The sequence below is a fragment of the Xyrauchen texanus genome, chromosome 9 (genome assembly GCF_025860055.1).
Source record: "Xyrauchen texanus isolate HMW12.3.18 chromosome 9, RBS_HiC_50CHRs, whole genome shotgun sequence".
Taxonomy (NCBI): domain Eukaryota; kingdom Metazoa; phylum Chordata; class Actinopteri; order Cypriniformes; family Catostomidae; genus Xyrauchen; species Xyrauchen texanus.
Window position 1 is genome coordinate 22923723 of NC_068284.1, and position 22776 is coordinate 22946498.

A 22776-nucleotide genomic window follows, 5' to 3' on the forward strand; every position below is an offset into this window, starting at 1 on the left:
ATGCTGGAATTTAAAACTGGTTAGCCACTAGCTTTGTCAACACTGCATTGCTGCCTCAGACCTGCCGATATTGTGTACCAAAACACACGATTTCTCTTCATTAATTCATGATTTTGAATGACTTGTATTTTTAATTATGAATGGCATGATGTAAGCCTATATTAGGCCCATCTATGTCATAATTTTAGCCCATCCTATAGATGTCAACAACCATCTGTTGTTGATGTAAATTATCTCAATTTGATCATCATGTCAAAAGCATGTTTGTTTTGCATTATTAAAGAGGTGAAAATTCCTTGTTGTGTTTTGTGATTTTTTTTTTAAACAACTTGTGATATATTTGTATGCTGGACAACAACAGATTATTACATGATATGGTACAGACTTTGAATAATGAGCTGTGATAAAGCTTCATCCAGGCCTATTTTATTTTTTATGCAAAGTTCCAATTGACCTGTTTCAGTGATGTCACTTTTTCCCCGCAGCCTCCATATTTGTGACCATCAGTGGGAGAAAGTAATGGTGGTCAACAGTGTTGGGGGTAATATGTTACAAGTAACGTTCATTATGTAATCAGATTACTTTTTCCCAAGTAACAAGTAACATTTTTTTTTCTTTTAGACCATAATATCAGAGTTACTTTTTAAATAAAGTAATACATTGCTTTTGTACACCTCTACTTTCCATGTACTGCGAGAAATAATGTATTATTTCCACAATTTACCTCTGTACGCTGGTGAGTCTATTGTGAGACCGGTGAGCACATAATAGTAGACATTTCTCATTCAGAAGTTACAAATGTTTTCGTATTGTTTTCTGCTCTGATTTGGTCAAAATATTACAAAACATATGTGATGATCCCGTCTGTATGAAGGTATGAGCTGCTTTTAACCCATGAATGCACAAAGCAACAGAAGCACATTAGTGAAAATGACATGTAACATTGTAGTCTGGTGGTGTGAATAGAGCCTGTTCTTTATAATCCTATGTGTTGTTTATTGACTAACTTTAGTATATACACATTAAATATGTAGGACTCTATATTGACATTTATTGTGCTTTTTTACTTATTACAATGTGTTGCAATTATGACATACATTTATACAGTCTGGGTGTTATGAAAAGCATAGTCCTATAGCCTATGTGCATTTCAAGTTTAACTGTATCTGAATCGATGGTGTTATAAATATAACTGACACGAGTACAGTTAACTGACATGTCTGAATAATTGAGCAAAGACCTATACATTTGTTTTATCCGAGCTCTCCCCCTTAATTGCTTGTCTTTGGCAAAATGAAGCCAAGTCACTTAAAAGATAAAACTATTAAAATAAAACAAACATTTAGGCTCTGGCAAGTAAACAGCAGTATCACTTTATCAAGATTTATAAATAGAAACAAAACATTTGCAGACTTTTGCAGCATTCCACAGCGCAGCACATTAAAGGTAAATGGAATTTTGGTCGCAAACATGGCTGCGCGGTTATATAGTGACATGACATGAAAGAGGTCAATAGAGCTGTTGTAGGTGAACCCGGAAGTCTAATTCTCCATTAGTTCCCTCTGGATTTTCTTATGGGTTTTATAATGGGGTTTTTCAACTAATTAGTAAGTATGGAGTGGTGGTGGTGTAGTGGGCTAAAGCACATAACTGGTAATCAGAAGGTCACTGGTTTGAACCCCACATCCACCACCATAATGTCCTTGAGCAAGGCACTTAACTCCAGGTTGCTCCAGGGGGATTGTCCCTGTAATACGTGCACTGTAAGTCACTTTGGATAAAAGCGTCTGCCAAATGCATAAATGTAAATGTAAATGTAGTAAAATATTTTGTTAAAAATTTTGTTCAATTTGGTTCAAAATTGAATTTTCAATTTGCCGTGTATGCAATTATAAAAGTATGCAATTCAATACGCTTCAAATTCACATTTGTGGTATGTTGTAGAACAAAAGGCCTATGTGTTACCAAGTAATGTTTACCACAGACCTTATTTTTCTTATAAATCCAAAACTGCCATTATAAAAAACCAATAGGAAAAAAAAAACCCTTGGCGAATTCTCTTTCGGGGTTTTTGAAAAAGGATATAGCTGCAAAAAGAGGTGGGAGCTCTAAACCACTAGCAAAGATCTGGGGAGCCCCTAACCCTAAACTTGTGTGGAAGTGACATCCATTTTTGGAGTTGGCACAACCCCCTTTTGGAGTAACCTCACCCTATTTTCGAGATTCAACCCCCATTTGGAGATCTTCAGCTGTACCTACTTGGGGTTGTGGACTACAACCTGAACAGCTCTATTAATCCAAACAAGAATGCACTATAAAGTACTAGATTATCCAAGTGAAATTCCTTTTACTGTTTCAAAATATATTTTTATGGTACTAATTATCATTATACATTTTACAACAAAAACAACAGTGGGACAAGGAGACATTTATTTGAAGGAATATTTTACCGATCCAGCAGAGTGTACACAGTAAATGTTCATATAAATACATATCAAAGACACTAAATTTATCCGAATAAAGAGCTGTTAAAAGAAAACAGGGATTGGGAGCCAATGGGTGTTTTTAAAAGACAGGGAAGACAATGCAGTTGGTATAAATAACAGTGGAGCAGGAGGCCATAAATGGACTCACTGATTGACAGAGACAGGCAGCACAAACAGCTGAATAAGAAGGGAGAAAGAAGTGGAGAGGGATGCATATGCAGTACAAAGGTTAGGGCTGAATATGGCTGAATTAAAAAAGAACCCCTTAACTAAAAAGATAACTGTAAATCTAAGTGGCATTTATACAGCAATGATGGTATGTTCATCCACTGAACAAGAGACCGATAATAAATAACTAAAATGAGACATTATAAAGATTATCAGGAAGAGTTTAATCATGTCCATGTCAATTGTTAAATGATAAAAGAAAACATTCATGTTGGCCTTTGTCGTTTTTGTTGAGTTTTTTTGTGCATAATATTTTCTCACAGAACTTTCTAAATGCAGCATGACACCCATCTACATGAACATACAGAAGGCGACAACACTTCTTTTTCTGTTCTGAGGGGGTGGGGAATGATTGGGCTATGTGAAAAGTGCAAGAGAACCACTGTTAGAGCAGTTGTACTGCAACATAATTTAGACCCACGGATACAGAGAACACGGAATCAGGAATGAACAGGATTTTCGATCTCTTGGATGCACAGAGTAAATGCAAGTTGTTGGCTGTGAGCACATAAAGGGGGAGTGCTACCAGATTCCTGAAAAGATACAGAATAGAAGAGAGATAGGGCGTGGAAATCTCCAGAAGGTTACATATTATATGAAGAGGAAACTACTGAAGTTGTGCAATCTTTATACCTGGATTAAATGCAAAAAGACAAAGGTATATGTGTCTAAAACTATAAGCATATATACAAAATACATGTGTAAAAGTGATCCTATGAAATGGTTTTGAGTTGAAAACCAATATGCAACTAACTCAGTGAACATTGCAAACAGACAGTTGGAAAAGCTATTTACACAACATTTTAATTATCATTTGATAAGTTTATTGTTTGAAAATGCATTAATTTAATTTTTGACATCTACATCAGGATTGTTTACACTGCAAACTGCAGCTTTCACAGTTTATTGATTACATTTTTTGTAGGACTGACTTTTGTACTCTCACAATAACCCATCTTGTTTACCTCTTATTCACTGGTGTGGTTAAGCTCACAATACAAATGTTTCTTAACGCTTTCCTTGTGGTCATTACTGACTGAGCAGCTGGACTACTTGGCAATGCTTTATTTCGACGCCATTTTCATTTGTTGCTGTCAGCAATGCTTTTGTTTGGCCCCCTCCTGAGTCTATGGGTTTCCCAGTATAGTGTCTTTGCAAAGAGGAGTCACTTTCTCTACAGGTAAGCTGCACAATAATGCACAACTGTAGAAATGAACAACTAAAATACATTGAAAATAAAAATCAAATTCAAGTTGCACATTTTCTTTCAAGGGGTCATGATATGCATTTTTATTATTTATGTTTATATGCTCCTTGAGGTTCAATTATAATATCAGTGAAGTTTTTTTGCCCAATAAACAATCATATATTTGTAAAACATGATAATTTTCCACCCTCATTCTGATACTTTGTCAGAAACGCTTGGTTTTGGTGCTACTTCTCCTTTAAGACTTGACAGTAAACGCCCACCCTTGTGATTGGCTCTCTGCTCTTGACTGACCTGCTCTCTCCTTGCCATCTCACAGCTCACCACTGGGAAGGCTACGGAAGTGAGAAGGTAAAGTAGTCATTGATGTGCAGTTCTGGAGGTGGTAAGATGCAAATGTCCACCTCGTGTGACATCATAATATGCCATAAAACGTGCCGAATGGGCAGTGATAAGAAAAACTGAGCCACCACAAAACAGTGCTGCGATATGCATAAAAGGACAGTGAAAAGCATGTAGAGATGCTTTTAAATGCTAAGATCAGAAAAGACCCATAAGAATCTGAAAAGCACGCAACCTTTGTTTCTCATCATCAATGCACTTGAATGGGAGCGCACTCTCCATCTCAGTTTTAAGTGCTTAGAAGCATTGGCAACTTAGAAAGAAATGGCACGCAAAGTAAATAATGCAAAACAACTTACATAAATTAAGAGAAATGTCAAGAGATTTAAAGCTCTCACTCCCTCATTACACATAGGTGGTGGTTGCATCTGTTTCATGGGTGGCCGTTCCCATATTTACAATGAACAAGAACTCCATTGAACAAGTCACACACACACACACACACACACACACACCACACACACGTGTATTTACGAAAATCAACATAATTAAACAAAATTTCATTATCCAAATTCGTTTTGGATCTGTTTTACCCAGCCTGTGCATTTTAAGTCTAGGCCTTCAATGCGATTCATGCCATTTAGAAAACACAGTTTCACAATGAATAACACATAACGTGGCAGTCAACTAATAATACCAATTGACAATTTAAAAACTTGTTTTGGCATGGCATGGCAAAGTCTGGGGGCTTGGCTGTGATATGGCATAGGGCAGACTGAGGTTCGGTTGTGACATGGCAAGGAGCAGGCTGAGGCGTGGCTGTGATATGGCCTGGAGCTGTGGGAGGCTCAAAACTAAGTGTCCTAATTGACTGGAAAAAGACCTCAGTGGTTGTGAACATGAGCAGAGTCGTGGGAGCAACCTCTGTGGTCGTGGGTATGGACAGAGGCTTAGAAACAACCTCTGTGGTCGTATACATGGGGAGAGACTTGGAAACGACCTCTGTGGTCGTGAACATGGGCAGAGACTTGGAGATGACCTTTGTGGTCGTGAACAGAGACTTGGGAACGACCACTGTGGTCAGGGGCGAGGACTGAGACTCGGGAATGACTTCTGTGGTTGTGGGTATGAACAGAGTCTCGGGAACGACCTCTGTGGTCATGAACACAGAATGAGACTCAGAGACGAAATCCCTTCTTCTGCTGCTCCTCCTCCGTGAGGCCGAATTTGGCGGTGCAGGCTCTGGGACACACGAGGCTGGCAACGTTAGCTCATTGACTGTGGCAGACATAGGCATTGGCTCGTTGGCCATGGCAGACATGGGCTCATTGGCAATGACGTGAGATGCTGACTTCTCGGCCATGACGTGAAACTCGGGCTTGGCGGCCATGACGTGAAACTCGGGCTTGGCGGCGGCCATGTCGAGGAACTCAGGCTCGGCGGCGGCCATGTCGAGGAACTCAGGCTCGGCGGCGGCCATGTCGAGGACCTCTGGCTCGGCGGTGGCTATTGGCTGGGTTTCCCAAAACACTAAGTTGAACGTTAGTAGCAATTAAGTAGTACGTAATCTCTAAGTCGCATTTCCCGAAAGCATTGTTATCTAAGTAGTTCATAAAAATGTATCTCGTAATGAAGCACTTAAGTTCTACTGTATAATGAGCGATCTACATGCTGGTTTGGGAAACAGGCCTTACTCCATCCTGAAATAATGAGCGACATCAGTTAAGATGATTGTTAAAGCAAGTTGCAATGTTATCAGGAAACCCAGCCCTTGTCTATTGATGCTCTTAGATCTGTATGATTACTCCAGAGCACTCCTAAATCTACCAGCATTTTCAAGAACTACTTAAGTTACGATGGCATCCAGAAACGAGAGGCAAAACAAAGTCTCAGCTTAATGTTATAATTATTATGTTTCTAGAACTCTAAAGATCATGGAGAGAGAGCGCAATATGCAACACATCCATTAGCATGATTGGTCACCACATTAAGAAGCTTTAAATCAACATGCATTGTTTGAATTTGGTGATAACATTAACATGGTTTACAAGTTGAAAATCAAAATATAATTAAACACAACAGTCAGAAATGTGTTTTGGTCTAAAATCATATTTCTACATAAACAGCACATTGCGACTTTAGACTCCACATGATAGACAACAAATTTAACAACCCAGTTCAATCCATTAAACATCTTCTATTTTAGAATTTAAGACAACTGTGAGGTTATCCTAACCAAGATGTTATTTACGATGTTTAAAAAAAAAAAATTGAGAATTTGAATTCTTCTTAAGTTTTTTTCTTAAGAACTTTCTTTATAAAGAAGTTTTTCATAAATTATGACTAAATATTAAGCCTGATGTTTTGATATATTAACAGGCCTTCCAACTCCATAGATAAAAGTGTCATTCATATGTTAAGGCTAATAAATACATTATAATGTAACACAGGGCTAATTAGAAAGCTAAAATTGGTTACATTTGTAAATAACTATTGTTGTTAAAGTTACAAAAAAATATCATTTTATTGTGCATCAGTTCTTGAGCACAATTTTACCTTGACACATTCAAAGCATTGTTTCTGGCTATGGCTTTCCAATGATCCAAATATATCAATACAAGTTATTAAACTTTCCTTATTCTCTGATAAACTGTGGAAAATGCGAGAAAGGTACATTTAAGTTGCACTTATTACTTTAGAGCGGTTCAAAGCCCTCGTTAATTTGTTTATGTTACTAATTTTCTTTTTGGGAAACGTGCCATAGAGATTAAGTACTACTTTAGTGACACTAAGGTTCTACTTAGTGCCACAGGAAACACAGCCATGGAAAAAAACATGAAATGAGACAAAAAAAAGCTTCCAATTCGGGACTGGTCACCCACTACATTATACATAATGCCTACCTTCACAGCAATCAGCGCTTTAAACATCTGCATTATGTAATAACCTGGGCCTCATTTCCCAATAACGATTGATCGAAGCGGTTAAGAGCGTTTTCTGCAAGCGATTTTAGGAACGTTCGTTATTTTTTATGTGCATTTCCCAAAACTGCCCTTAACATGAACATTAAGTGGACGTGCTTTAAGCGCTACTTAGGAGAGACGTGCGCTGTTCAAAAATGTAAAGTGATGAAATGTGACCGTATAGTGCTGCTCCTCATTGCAAATTCATTATATTTGTGCGTAACTTTAAAAACGTTTGGAAATATTTAAAAATATTTTCTTAAATGTACAACACAACTCACCACATAATTGCATTTTGTTTAGCCATTGTTTTGTGCAGAAATTTATATTTATTTTACTCAATCACTGCTGCATTCATCAGATGTGCGTTTTAATATGTCATTTTCTGTGGGTTGAGATTAGAGCTTCCAGGATCAGCGAAGACAGCGGAGACACTGTATTGTCCTGCTAATGACAACAAGCATTCATTGATTATAACAAGGTTCACCGTGTTATTGCAGAGTGCAAAGTAAGGATACACGTGGAAGCTGCTCTTTAGGAGCATTCACCAATCAAAGGGAGATCTGCTCTTTACTCCCAAAAGCGATAACGGTAACAGCAATGCTACACAACATGTGCGGTATTACATTACATTTACGCATTTGGCAGACGCTTTTATCCAAAGGGACTTACAGTGCAATTATTACAGGGACAATCCCCCCGGAACAACCTGGAGTTAAGTGCCTTGCTCAAGGACACAATGGTGGTGGCCGTGGGGTTAGAACATGCAACCTTCTGATTAACAGCCCAGTGCTTTATAAGTCTGTGTCCTAACGATGTTCTTAGCGCTGTACCAGTATTCCAGAAATCTATGAGCATTTTCAAGTACCATGTAAGTTACGACACTTTTGGGAAACAAAACTAAGATGAATCGTAAGATGGATTCTACGATCTACTTAGACTTATGATGGTTTTGGGAAACGAGGCCCTGGACAATGTATCGCCAATCTTTTAATAAACATTTTTAAAAGCCAATGCATTTTACGCACTGGTCTGCGCTTCACTGCATTCTTTCCATCCGCACCATCCTGTGGGTCACGTTGGGTGCGCAGCTTCGCCACACCTTTTGATCAAGATTTTGATAGCTGACAGCTAAATAAAACAGGCTGTATATATGACCGTATTTCTAAAAAGACAACTAATATTTCTTTGGCATACGTAGGTTGCAGATCCCATGCCTGCACAGAAGAAAGCTGGCACAAAGTCCTGTCTATAGATCCTTCCCTGGCAAGTACAGATTGTGTCGCAGGCATTCCTTAGTCCAGTTGTTTGACGAGAGAGATATACGTCTAATATGCAGTTGCAATAAAAGTTGCGCAGCAGTGGACCAATCAGTTGAAAGGTGTGTTACATGCCCAACCACCTGTGCAAATAAAATATGTATCTATTTTCTACCCATGAATAATTTTGAAAAACAGATCAAAACATACACGGCTGTTATCTCTACCCGTAGCTTTGGTCTTCAGCAGTCAACACCCGATTGCATTGCACTACCTACTGGTGAGAACGAATAACATAACAGGTGGAGATTGTACGTCGGTACTCTGCTGCTTTTCCTAGTTTCCGGATGTGGATTGTTGAATTCCCAACCAAATTGAACCACTGAATTTGAGGAAGCAAATTTTGTTAAGCGAAATAGAACGGCCTGAATTTTTACCGGTCACAAACGTTTTTATGTAAATGTAAAACGCATATAAAAAGCATTTTTTTTTTTTTATTAGAGCAACTCAACATGTTTTTTTGCTTCAAAGACTTTAGTCCAGAATTTACTTCCATACAATGACATCTTATGTCAAAAGATCAAGAAAAAGTTTGTTGCTCATGTGATGACCCCTTTAATAACTGTTTTTCTCCTAAATACATTGTAATTTTGAAACATAAAATCATGACCACTCACATAATATGATGATTCCAGTCATTTCAGCAACCTTATAGAAGGCAGTTTTATTACTATATTGGGAGGGTCTCCTTATATAGGCAACCATGTTAAGATCACATGAATAGCCGAATGCTACTCACATTTGATGATTTAATTTTTTCACTCATGGAATAAATTAATAATGGCTGACTGTGAACAGTGAATTTCTACAATGCCACAAAAAAAGTACTGCATGATACTACCGCCACGCCCCAGACGACATAAACATATAAAATACTGAGTGCACCTGTAAGTTTAATTCATATATGTGTTGTCATGAAAAAGGATTTCTATCATGTCAACATTACTTTGATACCTAAAGTTTCTTGAAAATAAGGGAAAACAATTGTATTAAGAGAATTAACCTAATACATACAGCAGACTTTACTATAAAGTAGGGCCATATTCAATTTTGGACAGGAATAAAAACAATGCTGTGAGAGATAGAAGTACAGTCTGTTCAATGGGTTTAAATTGGTGCTGATTATTCAGGTTATGAAAAACCGAAGAACATCTGTATAAAGAATTACAGTAGAAACAAAACTCCAGCAAACACCAGTTGTGTTGTGTGACATGGACCTTTATATAAAGCATACCATTTTACAAACTTTTTTATATCCACATTCATTTTAATATGGCATCTACCCTGACCAGTGTTGGATGTAGTCTGATTAGAAAGTAACTGCTGTAATCGAATAACTTAAGTCAAAATGTAGTCTAATGCATTGGATATAAAAAGTTTTGTAATCCTATTAGTTAATGACTTTCAATTAAGTTAATTACGTTTAAGTACATTATTTGGTTTACAATATTTTGAAAAGATCTTTGTAGAATAAGGAATTAATTTTGTTCATATGTAAATTTGAGTTTCTATGAGAGTTGAGAAGCATGCCGTGCTGAACTAGTCATCGAGTATGACTTGTTTTTGACAACGAATGAGGAAATATAGATTATTTTGAACTTGAGTGGAAAAACACTTGTCAAATGTTTCACAAAGTAACTTAAACGTAATTAGTAATGTGATTATTTTTCCTATTAAGTAATCAGTGTTTTTTTTTTGTTTATTTTTTAGGGTTTTTCTGCGCTCAGGCTGGGGCTGGACCTTTATCTTTGTTGGCTCTTTTGTCTTCGTCCTGTCTTTCTCAGTGCGACGCTCTCTCACACTTTCACTACGACAACTTTTTCGGCTAGCTGTGGCAGGTGGACTGTGGTTGGGCTTCCGCAAACTGCTCCGTTTGTTGGAGAATGCCACTGGGAGCTGCTATCAGACCCTTAGCCCCAATCTTGACCTGGCTTCAGGGACAAATGGAGATAGCCAACCTTTATTGCTTTTACGAGAAGGTGAAACAAAGGAAGTCTGTGTCCGCTCTGGTATGTTGTGGCGTGGTTATGAAGTCTCTGAAGATGCCCTCCTGCCTACTTCTAGCCGAGGAGACTGCTGTATTTGGGCCCTACCGGAGCTTGGGTGGACCCTCTGGAGCCCCGCTGTGTATCCTCTTCCTGTTCTGTGTCCTGCTGTTGAGTCTCTGGGTGTTCCTGCTACTGTGTCTGCTGGCTTACTTCCCACAGTTTTCTAACCAGATTTTGGGAGGTGCTTTGGGTTGTTTGAGCTGGAGAGCCTTGTACCAGGGCTGGTACCAACTTGGACCTAGTTGGTACTGCCCTGGTAGGCCAGGGGAGGGACTTTTGTCTACACAGAGCAAACAGGATGAGACATCCGAGACATATGGTGAAACTAATACTGAAGTGATCAACTAGAGAAGGATGTTGACTCATTGTGAAATAAAGTTAAATTGAACAAAACCTTGTCAAAATGTTTATTACATGCTGTGCTGCAGTACACACAGTACACGCAGTACACACACACACACACACACACCATAGTTGATGACACTAGCCAGAAATAGTAGGTCATTCGGGTACTCCTTCCCTTCTCTTTAATGACCATTAAAACACCCTAATCCATTGGCATAAATATATAATAGAGAGGTATGCATAGTCGGACACAGCAATGCTCCCTAAAGTGAATGCAAATTTACACTGAGCATGTTTACATGCACAATCTTACACCAGTTGTGCTGAATAAGTGTAACATCACGTAAACACTTTAAACTGTTTGTTTATATTGGTACGGTCATATTTGAGGTTTTACAGACTTATCCAATAGGTACTTTTTACTGGCTTATCCAAAGTGTGCAAGTGTTCAACCCTTGAATATTTGCATTGAGTTTTTTTATTTTTTTAATAAATAAGCTTATTTTTTGAAGCCATCGGCATATTGGGGTGTATGTAAACAAAATGCACATAATACAAATTTTAACTGGAGTGGCAGAACAGATGCTACAATTTCTCAATTCATTAGAAACCGTTTTAATCCTATAAAACGGACTTCTCAGACAAAATTATAGATGCAAACACATGAGATATCACTTTGTTTTATTAGGTTCATACTTGACTATCTCAATTGGTTTTATTACAAAAATACCCAGAGGATTTCTGATGAGCTCAGCATTAAATAAGAATCTTGTAATTGACATACCCAGATGCATGTAATTCAAGGAAAGATTCATTTTGAGGGCTTCAGTATGTAATATTTCTGAACAGGCATTAACTCTAGAGTCAGTGGGTTATTCAATTTTACCCAGGTGTTTCGTTTAGCAAACATCTCTAAAAAAAAAAAAAAACAAAATCAATTGAAAAACAGTTCTAAATGCAAATCCACCAGTTATGTCGTGTCAAACAGGGTATTATTTTAAAGGGATACAAAATTCTTATCAGAATCACACGAGTTTTAAACCCACAAAGCATGCTTAATTCATGAGTATTAACTGCAAATTTCTTATGGAAAAGTTTAATAAGGCAATAGCAAGAATTGCACCTGGTTAAAAATGACAGTACTGAAGCAGTTGCTTTCCATCCCTTTTAAAAATGTAATCTATACATCAAAACCTAGACAACATCACTTTTAAACAAAAGGTCATGGACACACAAAGAAAAAAAATTGCCTGCTAGGATAAAGCTCAGAATAAAAAGGTGGAAAAGAAGAAAGAACATTCTCTGAAAAATCTCTCCGAGCATAATAAAAAAAAGCATGTTCCTTCAGAAGGCATTCAAATCCTAGACTCCATTTGGTTTAGATAGTCAATGAGCCATTTACCACAGAAATTTCAGATGTGACGCTGTCCAGTGGCTGCCAATGGCAATCCATTAGCGAATCGTAGAGCTCCTCACTGCGCTCCATGTACTGCCTGTTTAGTGCATCCACATCCACCTGTGGGTTTGGGTCTGATGGAGAACAATGATTGTCAGCACATGGAAATATTCCTATTGGGAATGTCTACATTGTTAATATAATGATGCGTGCTTGCTTTTTCTGCAATGAATCAGATGAACTAAATGTTACAAAATACCTTCTGTAGTGTCCTCATCAGCATCCTCAGTGGTGTCATGTGACTGCTGCAGGAATAAACAAAGTCAGAATTTCAGACCAGAAATGGTTTAGGCTAAAAGGCAAAAAACATTGGCAACTAGAAATAAAGCAAAATGAAGACAACTAGCTGCAGTGCTGAGTTACCTCTGTGGATGCATGCATGTCAGGGGGTATGGGGGGAATCCCCATGGGCGGGGGCGGTCCCATCATCCCATGTGGAACTGGAGGGGGGGTAGCATATGGGTTATATCCGTAGTTGTAACTGTTGTACTGATCGTAGCCCCACTGCGGATAGTAACTGTTGTAGGGCTGTTGATAGTACTGCTGTTGGTAATTGCTGTTGTAATTTTGATTCTGGTTGTGGTAATTGTTTGATTTGTTGCTGTAATGAAAACAAAAATATTATAATATGACTTAATATGAATTTGTTACGGTAAAGGTTAACTATAATACTTTACTGATCACAAAGAACTTTAATAATACAATGATAAAGAATTTGCATTGAAATATAAATATTTAAGCAATATTAGGATTAAATGTAAATCAAAGCACTCTATTGTATGAAACGAAAAGTTAGTCAAAGTGTACCCTTTGTTGACAGCGATGCTGATCCTGATGGGTTTTCCTCCAAGGCCTGATGCATTCTGAAACTCCTCAAGGGCTTTCTTCTGTTCGTTCTCATCACTAAACTTCACGAAGCCATAACCCCTGGATGATTCAACAAAGTACTAGATCATCAGCACCTGACCACTCACTCTTCATGCGCCTCATCATGCAGAGTATATGCATATTTCAATATGTATTCAGAAAGTAAAAATTAATTTGATGGTAGAACTGAAACTTCTCTTTTACTTTTAACATGAAGTTGCATCACTTCATTTGTGAGTTGCTCTTGCTTACCCTATATGGGGAAAACAATAGTTTTAGCAGATTTGTAACAATGCAAATCACATCCATGTATTGTCTGGCCCTTTTTAGGAGGGGGGTAAAGAGTATGGACTGAAAGTAAGCTTTAAAAATAATGTAAACAAATTCCCAAGCATGTGTAATGGGAGACCTCATCTGATTTAACCACCCCACCTCTGTTGAAGGTCAGTTGATCAAACTGTCAGAGAAACTTAAGAAAGATTATATAGGACAGCTCTGACAGCTGAATGCTTCATACCTGGAGTTGCCATAGGGATCAGTCACAACTTTGGCTCCTTTGCATGAGGGAAACTTTTTCAAAAAGAACTGATGAAGCTGGTAGTCATCCACTTCTGAAGTAAGGTCTCCAACAAAGACAGAAAATTCTGGACTGAAGGAAAACAATAAGGTGAACTATGTAAGGTGACAGGAAGTCCACAATTTGTTAGGTGACATTTTAAAAAGAGAAGAGTTTGAACATGGTGTGCAACACACCACCGTGTCTAATTATGCCACTTCTAGCATTCATGAACAACTATCAACTTACCCAGGCTCTGGTCTTTTCCCATATGTTGCATAATTTAGCTTGAACTTCCTGGGCTGAAAATAAATGAAAAATAACCATTTAGCAAATTCAATTATACTTTGTAGTAAGGACATAATTCGCTAGCAGGAGTCATATTATTAGAGTAAGGAAGCGTTATTATTTTCACATACCTCCACCAATCAGTACTGGCTTTATCCCATTCGTCAGCTAGTTCCTAACAGAGTTTATTCACCAGCTTCAAATAAAGCATTTTATAAACAGCCTCAACCACCTTCCTTAGAGAAGAAATTGAGCTCTGTGACTTGCCCATCACTAGTAATATATGGATTAATAATATAAGGTGGGGGCCATGCTGGTTATGTTTTCCTTTAACAATCTTTATATAAATGTGATTAAATTAAAATTCAAATAAAAGTGCCCAAACTACACAAGTTAATGAGTGCAGTTTGGTATCTCACCGGATTTGATCCTGGAACCAGCTTCCCATTGAGTTTCTGGACACAACGGTCAACACTGGCTTCATCTGCCAGCTCCACAAAACAGTATCCAGCAGAACCTCTGAAGAAATAGACAGAACAGAGTATACTATGAGTCTGTACAAACAAACAATTCTTCATTGAAAATAAACATTTTAATAATACAAGAAAAATAACATCAAGTAATATTTAATGTTAAAGTTATAGTAATTATTTATTACCTGTGATTATAGGTCTATAGAGGTCCAGTTAGTCTAGATATTGATGATACATAAGGAAATTGCAGACCCAAAATTGCTGAGGGGGCCACAAGATGACATTAAATGTTTTAATCCTATAAAGCCTGAAATATGAAAGTCTAAACATTCTATTTTTTTATGAAGCTGTTGTTTGAACATATAAACCAAAAATATTGGATTTTTCCCAGCATGATAAAACAACGAAAGCAATAACATAAAATAGATGTCAACAGTAAACAGTCTCTTCAGACTTGCATGGTGAACGTTACTATTAGCCTGAATATCTTGCAGCTCCTCATTTTTCCTCATAAACAAGGAACACTTTTCCCTGACAGTTGTCTCACTTAGATATTGGTGTTCATTAAAACAGATTACACACACAGTTTAATTTAGTTTTGTAATTAAATAAATTAATATGATGGCACAATTACATTTTGTCCACAAAACAAATTTTAAACAAGCATACGCCTTCAGATCAAAAGATTTTTTTAAATCATGAGAAACATTTCAGGCAAGTGACCCCAAACTTTTGTAACAGTAGTGTCAACTGATCAAGTTTCAACATCATAACTGAAAGTGCTGCGATGTAATGCAGCAGCACAGAGATGGTGCTCTTAAGTAATGCATGAGTGAGCAGGATATTCCAATAATGAGTCCTCCATTCTCGTTTCATTTCCTTGCATCCTTTCTTCATTTCCTAAGAGGGAGGAGTTAGGAAGCAAGGACAGGAAACGAGTATGCACAACTTTAGAAATGATAAGCACCATGTTGCTCTTGGTCTTCATCATCACCATATTGCCCCACCTAGTGGTTAAGCCTAGTAGCTAGGGCTTCACAATTAAGCAAAATAAAAATCGAAATCGCAATAACCACAAGTGATTATTAAATTTTAAAGGATTGCGATTTAATTAAATCGTCTGCTCGCTTCAAATTTTATTTGTGCTGCTCTGTCCAGTCTATATTAATTTAGAGCATTATTAGTGTTTTCAGAGTGGTTCTGTGCTCCACAACTCCACCTCACGCTTAGAGTAACAGAAGTGCTCAGATGTTAGCAGCATCTCAGTCTCCGCCAGGCACAGGTATCATAATAATACTGCGGAATACAAGATGGGGTATAACTCAAATATCTTTACTAAATGACTGCTGAGCAAACTGCATTAACAGTAGCACATGTAGAGTCCAGAAATATGCACTCTTCCTCCATTCTCCTGTCCTCGGTTTAAATCTGAGGACAGGAGAACTAATATTACCAATATCCAACTAAATGAAAAGGGAATGCAAATATGATACATCTATATTTACATTTTTACATTTTATGCATTTGGCAGACGCTTTTATCCAAAGCGACTTACAGTGCAATTATTACAGGGACAATCCCCCCGGAACAACCTGGAGTTAAGTGCCTTGCTCAAGGACACAATGGTGGTGGCCGTGGGGTTAGAACATGCGACCTTCTGATTAACAGCCCAGTGCTTTATAAGTCTGTGTCCTAACGATGTTCTTAGCGCTGTACCAGTATTCCAGAACACTTGTAAATCTATGAGCATTTTCAAGTACTGTGTAGTAACAGCCCTGTGCTTTAACCACTACGCCACGACCACCCCATAATAATTCAATGAAATGGTGACAAACAACGAATAGTTTGTATAAGCCTACTTGTTTTTTGTATAAGTCCAAGAGTAGAGTAAAATGAAATATTTTGTATTTATTTAATTATTCAACCAGCCAACAGTATTTTTGACAGCAAAAACTAGGCAACAACTATGTTATTACCAACAGGGAAATTCACTGAAGTGACATTGAGCAGAAAGCTTACATATAACCAGTTTTTACAGAGCTGCAATAAAATGTTAAATGATCAGCAACAGATGATTTGATTAAATGAAAATTGGAGATCGGTATCAGATGTTAAAATCCTGATTGGAGCATCCCTAATATTCAAGTTGATTGGGTTTCAAAAACAAATGATGATGATTAGTGGACTGAGAGCCTATTACAAAATGGACAAAAACAGGTCCACATGGATGGGTACAATTTAAACACGGAGACATTTTCATTGTTTCACCATTTATATATTTATTTGTCTGTGGGTGAATTGAAGAAAAAAAAAAAAAGGTCTCAATTTCAGTTCTTCTTAAGAGGACTCAAGTGTGAAACACCCCAGTAACCTTTTGGCAGTTGAACACGTGAAAAACATTACCTTTTTTTGTCATCATAATCGCAATCACGATTTTTTTTCGAAATAATTGCCATATGACTATTTGTCCAAATCTTGCAGCCCTACTAGAAGTAGCAAGTGAAGATTGTGCAACAGCACTGCTTTTCTTGTAATGCCAGGATGTACAATTTTTAGAGGCAAATTTTCAGAGCAAAATATAAAGGACAGATTATTACCTGTTGAATAATAAAGATGAAAGGAAAATAAAAAAAACTATATTTTGGAAACCAAACTGGAAATGTTATATTTATTATTAGGGATGCATGAATTATCATTGGCCGAGAACCATGAAAATCGAAATATTAATCGCATCGATAATAGAATTATTGCCAATATTTCCATCAATAATTTGTTAGTTTATTTGCTGCGGCTTCTTTCAGTCAGAGATTCGGGCATACACAATGTGTCTGTGTGGATGAAAGACAATCTCATATCGTACTGTGAGGATTATTTCAACATTTCTGCACCTTGTTACATTGTTTTGGGGCTGGTTTTAATTCAGGATCATTTGATGAATGTAATGACACACCATTTCCTATTTTCTTTTGTTTCATGAGGCAATAAACAAAAACATACTTTTTCTTCTTCATGCTTGTTACTTGGGAGCAATCATTTTTGCATATTACTTTATGAAACAATCTACTATAACATTTAAGTAACATCATTACTTACAGCAATAAAAACAAATAACCTAAAACAATATATTTATTTTGAAATAATTCTCAAAGAGTAACCTGAGATTGCTAAAAACACTAGTTTGTGAGTGAAACGACTTGTTATATTTTACAAGTTGAGACTTTTTCAACATTATGCTCAAGACTATTTGATCTGTATGATCTTACCCATTCCCTTTATGATTGTTGTGTTTACATTTCATAAGTTATACAGTGAAACTGCCACAGATGAGCGCTGTAACAAGCGCCTTTAAATGAGTCACGCATAAACAATGCACACAAACCACCAGTGTACTCACAGACTGACTGCTAGAATAAATTAGGTTGTCCTACAGTAGGTTTTGCAGATACTGTATATTGTTCTGTTTATCATTCTAGGACAGTTCACCATTCACTTGCATGAGGACCTACAGAGCTGATATATTCTTCAAAAAAAATCTTCATTTTTGTTCAGTAGAAGAAAGTCATATACATCTGGGATCTTACCCGGTAACTCGATGTGTAATAATTTTGACATTGTAGGCCGTCTCCCCCATCGTGCTGAAAGCTTGCTTGATGAAACTCTCGTCCATGTATGGGTCTAACTGTAAAACAAATCATGAGATTAATAGCTTGTGGAAACCTTTTAAGGGGTATAAACAATATGTTACCAGTTTGTCTACTAAGAGCATAACTTTGGGCAAAGTGCAGAGTTCCGCGTGACAACATGGCCTTGCAGCGCGTGCACCAGTGACTTTAGACACAAGTTAATTTCATAACGTCTGGTTTATTGTACTAGACCCTGTTATTTAGTAAGTACATTATCTCAAAAACATCATCCAGACATGTAGTTTGTGTCATTTTTCACATTACGACACAAAAGCGCTTATGCAAATATGAGAGGCCTCAACGATAAACCTGCGGTAACACAACTGCAGAATAGAGTGCGTGATATATGCATATTGATATATGCGAGACATATTTGATCGAATACAAGTTCTGCTCTCTATTTAAGGAGGGATTTTCTTTTTCTTTTTCGGCAAGTTTGGCGAGTATCTGAGGGAAGTTTTGACCATGCTTGCGCAACATCGAGCTAAAACCGCATGTTGCGGATCGTTTGTGTACATACACGATATTACAGAAGAAGAAAAGCTAAAAACTTACATCACCCATCCACAAGCTTGTCATTCTGTTAAACATCTTGGCTGCTGAAAGTAGTGCACCTCAGAGGTTTGTGGAATATAAGCGACACTGTTTGCTTCTGGATCTGCGTGGTGACACTGGAACTCCAACGATAATTGAAAGTCACTTCCGCTTCCGGTCTTGCAGCGCTCAGACTAGAGTCTGGCAGGATATGTTTGTTTATGGCTGTTTGTTAGTCTTCACTACAGAGAACCACGTTATATCTTCTAGGAATTAATGAAGACAGTGCCGATTGCCTTTGTTTCTGTATTACAATTATGTAATTAATAAAGCCGTGCATGGCGCATGTATAATTCTGAGTTTGAATCCAGGGGTCAGTAGTGAGTTTTCACATCCCTGCCTATCACACAGCAGAGGAAGAAAAACCTAACATGTGATGACTTTGGTGTGATATTGATGGAAGAAAGCTGTTCAAGCAGAAATGAACACGTTACGAAGAACATTTTTGCGCTTTTCGGGATCCAACCATTTGTGTTGGTATGTGGCACCACTAATTTCTTAAACACACAACTGTATCGTATTAAATCAGTCGTTGAACGTTTCGTTTGTTGTGTATTTAGCAAGTAGCTCAGGGATTGCCTCTCATTATACATAGCTTTGCCTCAAACACAGACGAAATCTGATTATTATTAATTTAAGACTTCGATATTAACAGACATGATCAGCTACTGTATTGGTTCCAAAGGACAAATGTAATGAAAAAATTATTTACGTTTGTTGTTGTTGTTCTAAGAGTAACCGTGGATCCTTTCAACATTTTAAATCATATTACCTATTATTTTACATTCGTAACTCAAATTCAACTAAAGTCAACAGTGATGGACATTTTGGAAAGACATTCTCACTGTCATTGAGCAGTCACTGGTCTTTAAGTTTGCATTTTAATGCTTGTTTGACTGCAACTTCACTGTACATATTATGCACTAAACATTGTCCTTGTATGCGCATCAGCTTATCAAGATAGATGAGAAAAATGTGTTCTCATTAACATGTTTTTACTGTAATGCTATTTTACTTGTCAATATGAATTACTTAAATTATAATTATCTTCCAGGAGTAATGGCACACACCCTACTGTGTTCAGCTGTTATCAACTATGCTCTATCAGTTCTTTGATTCAACCAAGTACAGGAGCTGACCAGCGAACTTTCTTGCATGGAACACTGAATGGCAAAGCAGAGGGAGCCTGTGTTTTCCAGCAACCACCTCAGCACTATCAACAGGTCCGTACAGGCAAACGTGGGACAGAATATCAGCCAAAGAACATCAAACGAAAGAGGACCCATGGTTGGATCAAAAGAATTAGCACTGTGGGTGGCATCGAAGTAATCCTGCGCCGAATGCTCAAAGGGCGAAAGTCCCTTACGCATTGAGACTCCATACCAAACAGTTGCTTTGTAGTGAATGTTAGCTTTTCAGTTTTCGAGTTATTGGTTTATATTTAAAGTTGTTGTCAAAAAATGTATTAATGAAAGGAATACTTGGTAGCACCAATGGACTGTCTGCATGAACTTTGTTAAATAAATGCCATTTCTTTAATATAGAATTTCATCATGTATCTATTAATTTTTCACACATCTATTTCATGATAATAGTCACAGGGTTTGAGTGATAAACTCAATGGATCAGAGAATTGTCTCATTGTACCCAATATTTGGATGTTTTATAATGCACACATAATGAATTTAATCCATTTAGTAACAGGAAATACAGTTAAAAGCAGTTATTAAATTATAATAATAAACTACATTTGTTAATATGTGTGGTAACACTTTACAATAAGGTTCCATTTGTTAACAGTAGTTACAATGAACAATACTTATTAAGCATGTGTTAACCGTAGTTAATGTTACTTTCAACATATACTAATACATATTTAAAATCAAAGATTGTATTTGTTAACATTAGTTAATGCACTATGAACTAACAATAAACAATTGTATTTTTTAACATTAACAAAGATCAATCAATTATGTTACAAATATACACTCACCTAAAGGATTATTAGGAACACCATACTAATACTGTGTTTGACCCACTTTCGCCTTCAGATCTGCCTTAATTCTACGTGGCATTGATTCAACAAGGTGCTGAAAGCATTCTTTAGAAATGTTGGCCCATATTGATAGGATAGCATCTTGCAGTTGCTGGAGATTTGTGGGATGCACATCCAGGGCACGAAGCTCCAGTTCCACCACATCCCAAAGATGCTCTATTGGGTTGAGATCTGGTGACTGTGGGGGCCATTTTAGTACAGTGAACTCATTGTCATGTTCAAGAAACCAATTTGAAATGATTCGAGCTTTGTGACATGGTGCATTATCCTGCTGGAAGTAGCCATCAGAGGATGGGTACATGGTGGCCATAAAGGGATGGACATGGTTAGAAACAATGCTCAGGTAGGCCATGGCATTTAAACGATGCCCAATTGGCACTAAGGGGCCTAAAGTGTGCCAAGAAAACATCCCCCACACCATTACACCACCACCACCAGCCTGCACAATGGTAACAAGACATGATGGATCCATGTTCTCATTCTGTTTACGCCAAATTCTGACTCTACCGTCTGAATGTCTCAACAGAAATCGAGACTCATCAGACCAGGCAACATTTTTCCAGTCTTCAACTGTCCAATTTTGGTGAGCTCTTGCAAATTGTAGCCTCTTTTTCCTATTTGTAGTGGAGATGAGTGGTACCCGGTGGGGTCTTCTGCTGTTGTAGCCCATCCGCCTCAAGGTTGTGCGTGTTGTGGCTTCAAAAATGCTTTGCTGCATACCTCGGTTGTAACGAGTGGTTATTTCAGTCAAAGTTGCTCTTCTATCAGCTTGAATCAGTCGGCCCATTCTCCTCTGACCTCTAGCATCAACAAGGCATTTTTGCCCACAGGACTGCCGCATACTGGATGTTTTTCCCTTTTCACACCATTCTTTGTAAATCCTAGAAATGGTTGTGCGTGAAAATCCCAGTAACTGAGCAGATTGTGAAATACTGAGACCGGCCCGTCTGGCACCAACAACCATGCCATGCTCAAAATTGCTTAAATCATCTTTCTTTCCCATTCTGACATTCAGTTTGGAGTTCAGGAGATTGTCTTGACCAGGACCACACCCCTAAATGCATTGAAGCAACTGCCATGTGATTGGTTGATTAGATAATTGCATTAATGAGAAATTGAACAGGTGTTCCTAATAATCCTTTAGGTGAGTGTATTGTTTATGCTACCTAATGCATTTACTAATGTTAACAAATGAAACCTTCTTGTAAATTGTTACCAGACTTGTAGTATCATCTTTTATTTTTTTTGCATTTATTCATATGGAAGAAGTAGTATTGCACTATGTGCAGAATAATTAGGAAGTTGGTATTTCTCATTATTAAGTTTTCTGTTAAACAGGTACAATGCTGTCAGTGATTCCTAAAATGTATTTTGTATCAAAACTGAATATTTAAGAAAGAGAAAGCAAGTGTTGTGTTTCTCAGGGGAGTTGAAGCAATTTTTTCAAATATTAGTGTGCTCAAATATTAGGCAACTAGGTAACACTATTTTTTTCTCCGCTAACCTTAAAAGAGTAAAAAAGTAGGTTTTTAGTAAATAACATAACACAGCAGTTTGGGCATTTCAAGGTATTCAGTGGGCAATACAACCACACTTCTTTTCACTAGCATTCAAGAACCACCTATCTGAAGAGTTTGTCAGTTTTGTGATGTTTTCTCAACCAATTTTAGCTAAGGCAGCCACCACAGCCTCCCATATGTCATTCAAAAATGTGGATTGTTTTCTCACTGTAAATCTCATGTTTTCCAAGGGCACACAAGTACTCAATTCGGTAAAATTCAGGTGTGGAATGGGGCCAATCAGTAATTTGATGCATGTGAAGGAGCATTATCCTGCACGAAGATCATGTTCATCAATTCTTCTTG

At 37.5% G+C, this 22776-nt stretch overlaps 1 protein-coding gene and 1 pseudogene across 3 annotated transcripts; one reads left to right on the forward strand and one right to left on the reverse strand.

Annotated features, from left to right (window-relative positions):
- Positions 1-3004: 3004 nt before the first annotated feature.
- LOC127648955 (fat storage-inducing transmembrane protein 1-like) lies at positions 3005-10976 on the forward strand (annotated as a pseudogene).
- Positions 10977-11008: 32 nt separating this feature from the next.
- On the reverse strand, positions 11009-18959 carry LOC127648957 (tRNA selenocysteine 1-associated protein 1-like). 3 transcript variants are annotated; one of them, XM_052133813.1, is made up of 9 exons: positions 18817-18959; positions 18160-18257; positions 14525-14624; positions 14067-14119; positions 13779-13910; positions 13202-13321; positions 12758-12995; positions 12594-12639; positions 11010-12468 (listed from the first exon to the last, which is right to left on the reverse strand). In XM_052133813.1, exons 1-9 carry the CDS (start codon positions 18850-18852, stop codon positions 12317-12319), a joined length of 975 nt encoding a protein of 324 aa, XP_051989773.1. In that variant the 5' UTR covers positions 18853-18959; the 3' UTR covers positions 11010-12316. The 3 variants fall into 3 exon arrangements, with proteins under 3 accessions (XP_051989775.1, XP_051989774.1, XP_051989773.1); XM_052133815.1 differs by lacking the exon at positions 18817-18959 and having other exon boundaries at positions 11009-12468; positions 14067-14280; positions 18160-18190; XM_052133814.1 differs by lacking the exons at positions 18160-18257; positions 18817-18959 and having other exon boundaries at positions 11009-12468; positions 14067-14341.
- Between the last annotated feature and the right edge of the window lie 3817 nt (positions 18960-22776).

Bases quoted from the DNA above. Each gene is read 5' to 3' on its own strand.
- LOC127648957 (XM_052133813.1), bottom strand. From the start codon at position 18,852: ATGTTTAACAGAATGACAAGCTTGTGGATGGGTGAT. The intron at 18,258-18,816 runs GTAAGTTTTTAG...TTTGTTTTACAG, and splicing joins CAAGCTTGTGGATGGGTGAT to TTAGACCCATACATGGACGA. The intron at 12,640-12,757 runs GTAACTCAGCAC...TTATTCCTGCAG, and splicing joins ACATGCATGCATCCACAGAG to CAGTCACATGACACCACTGA.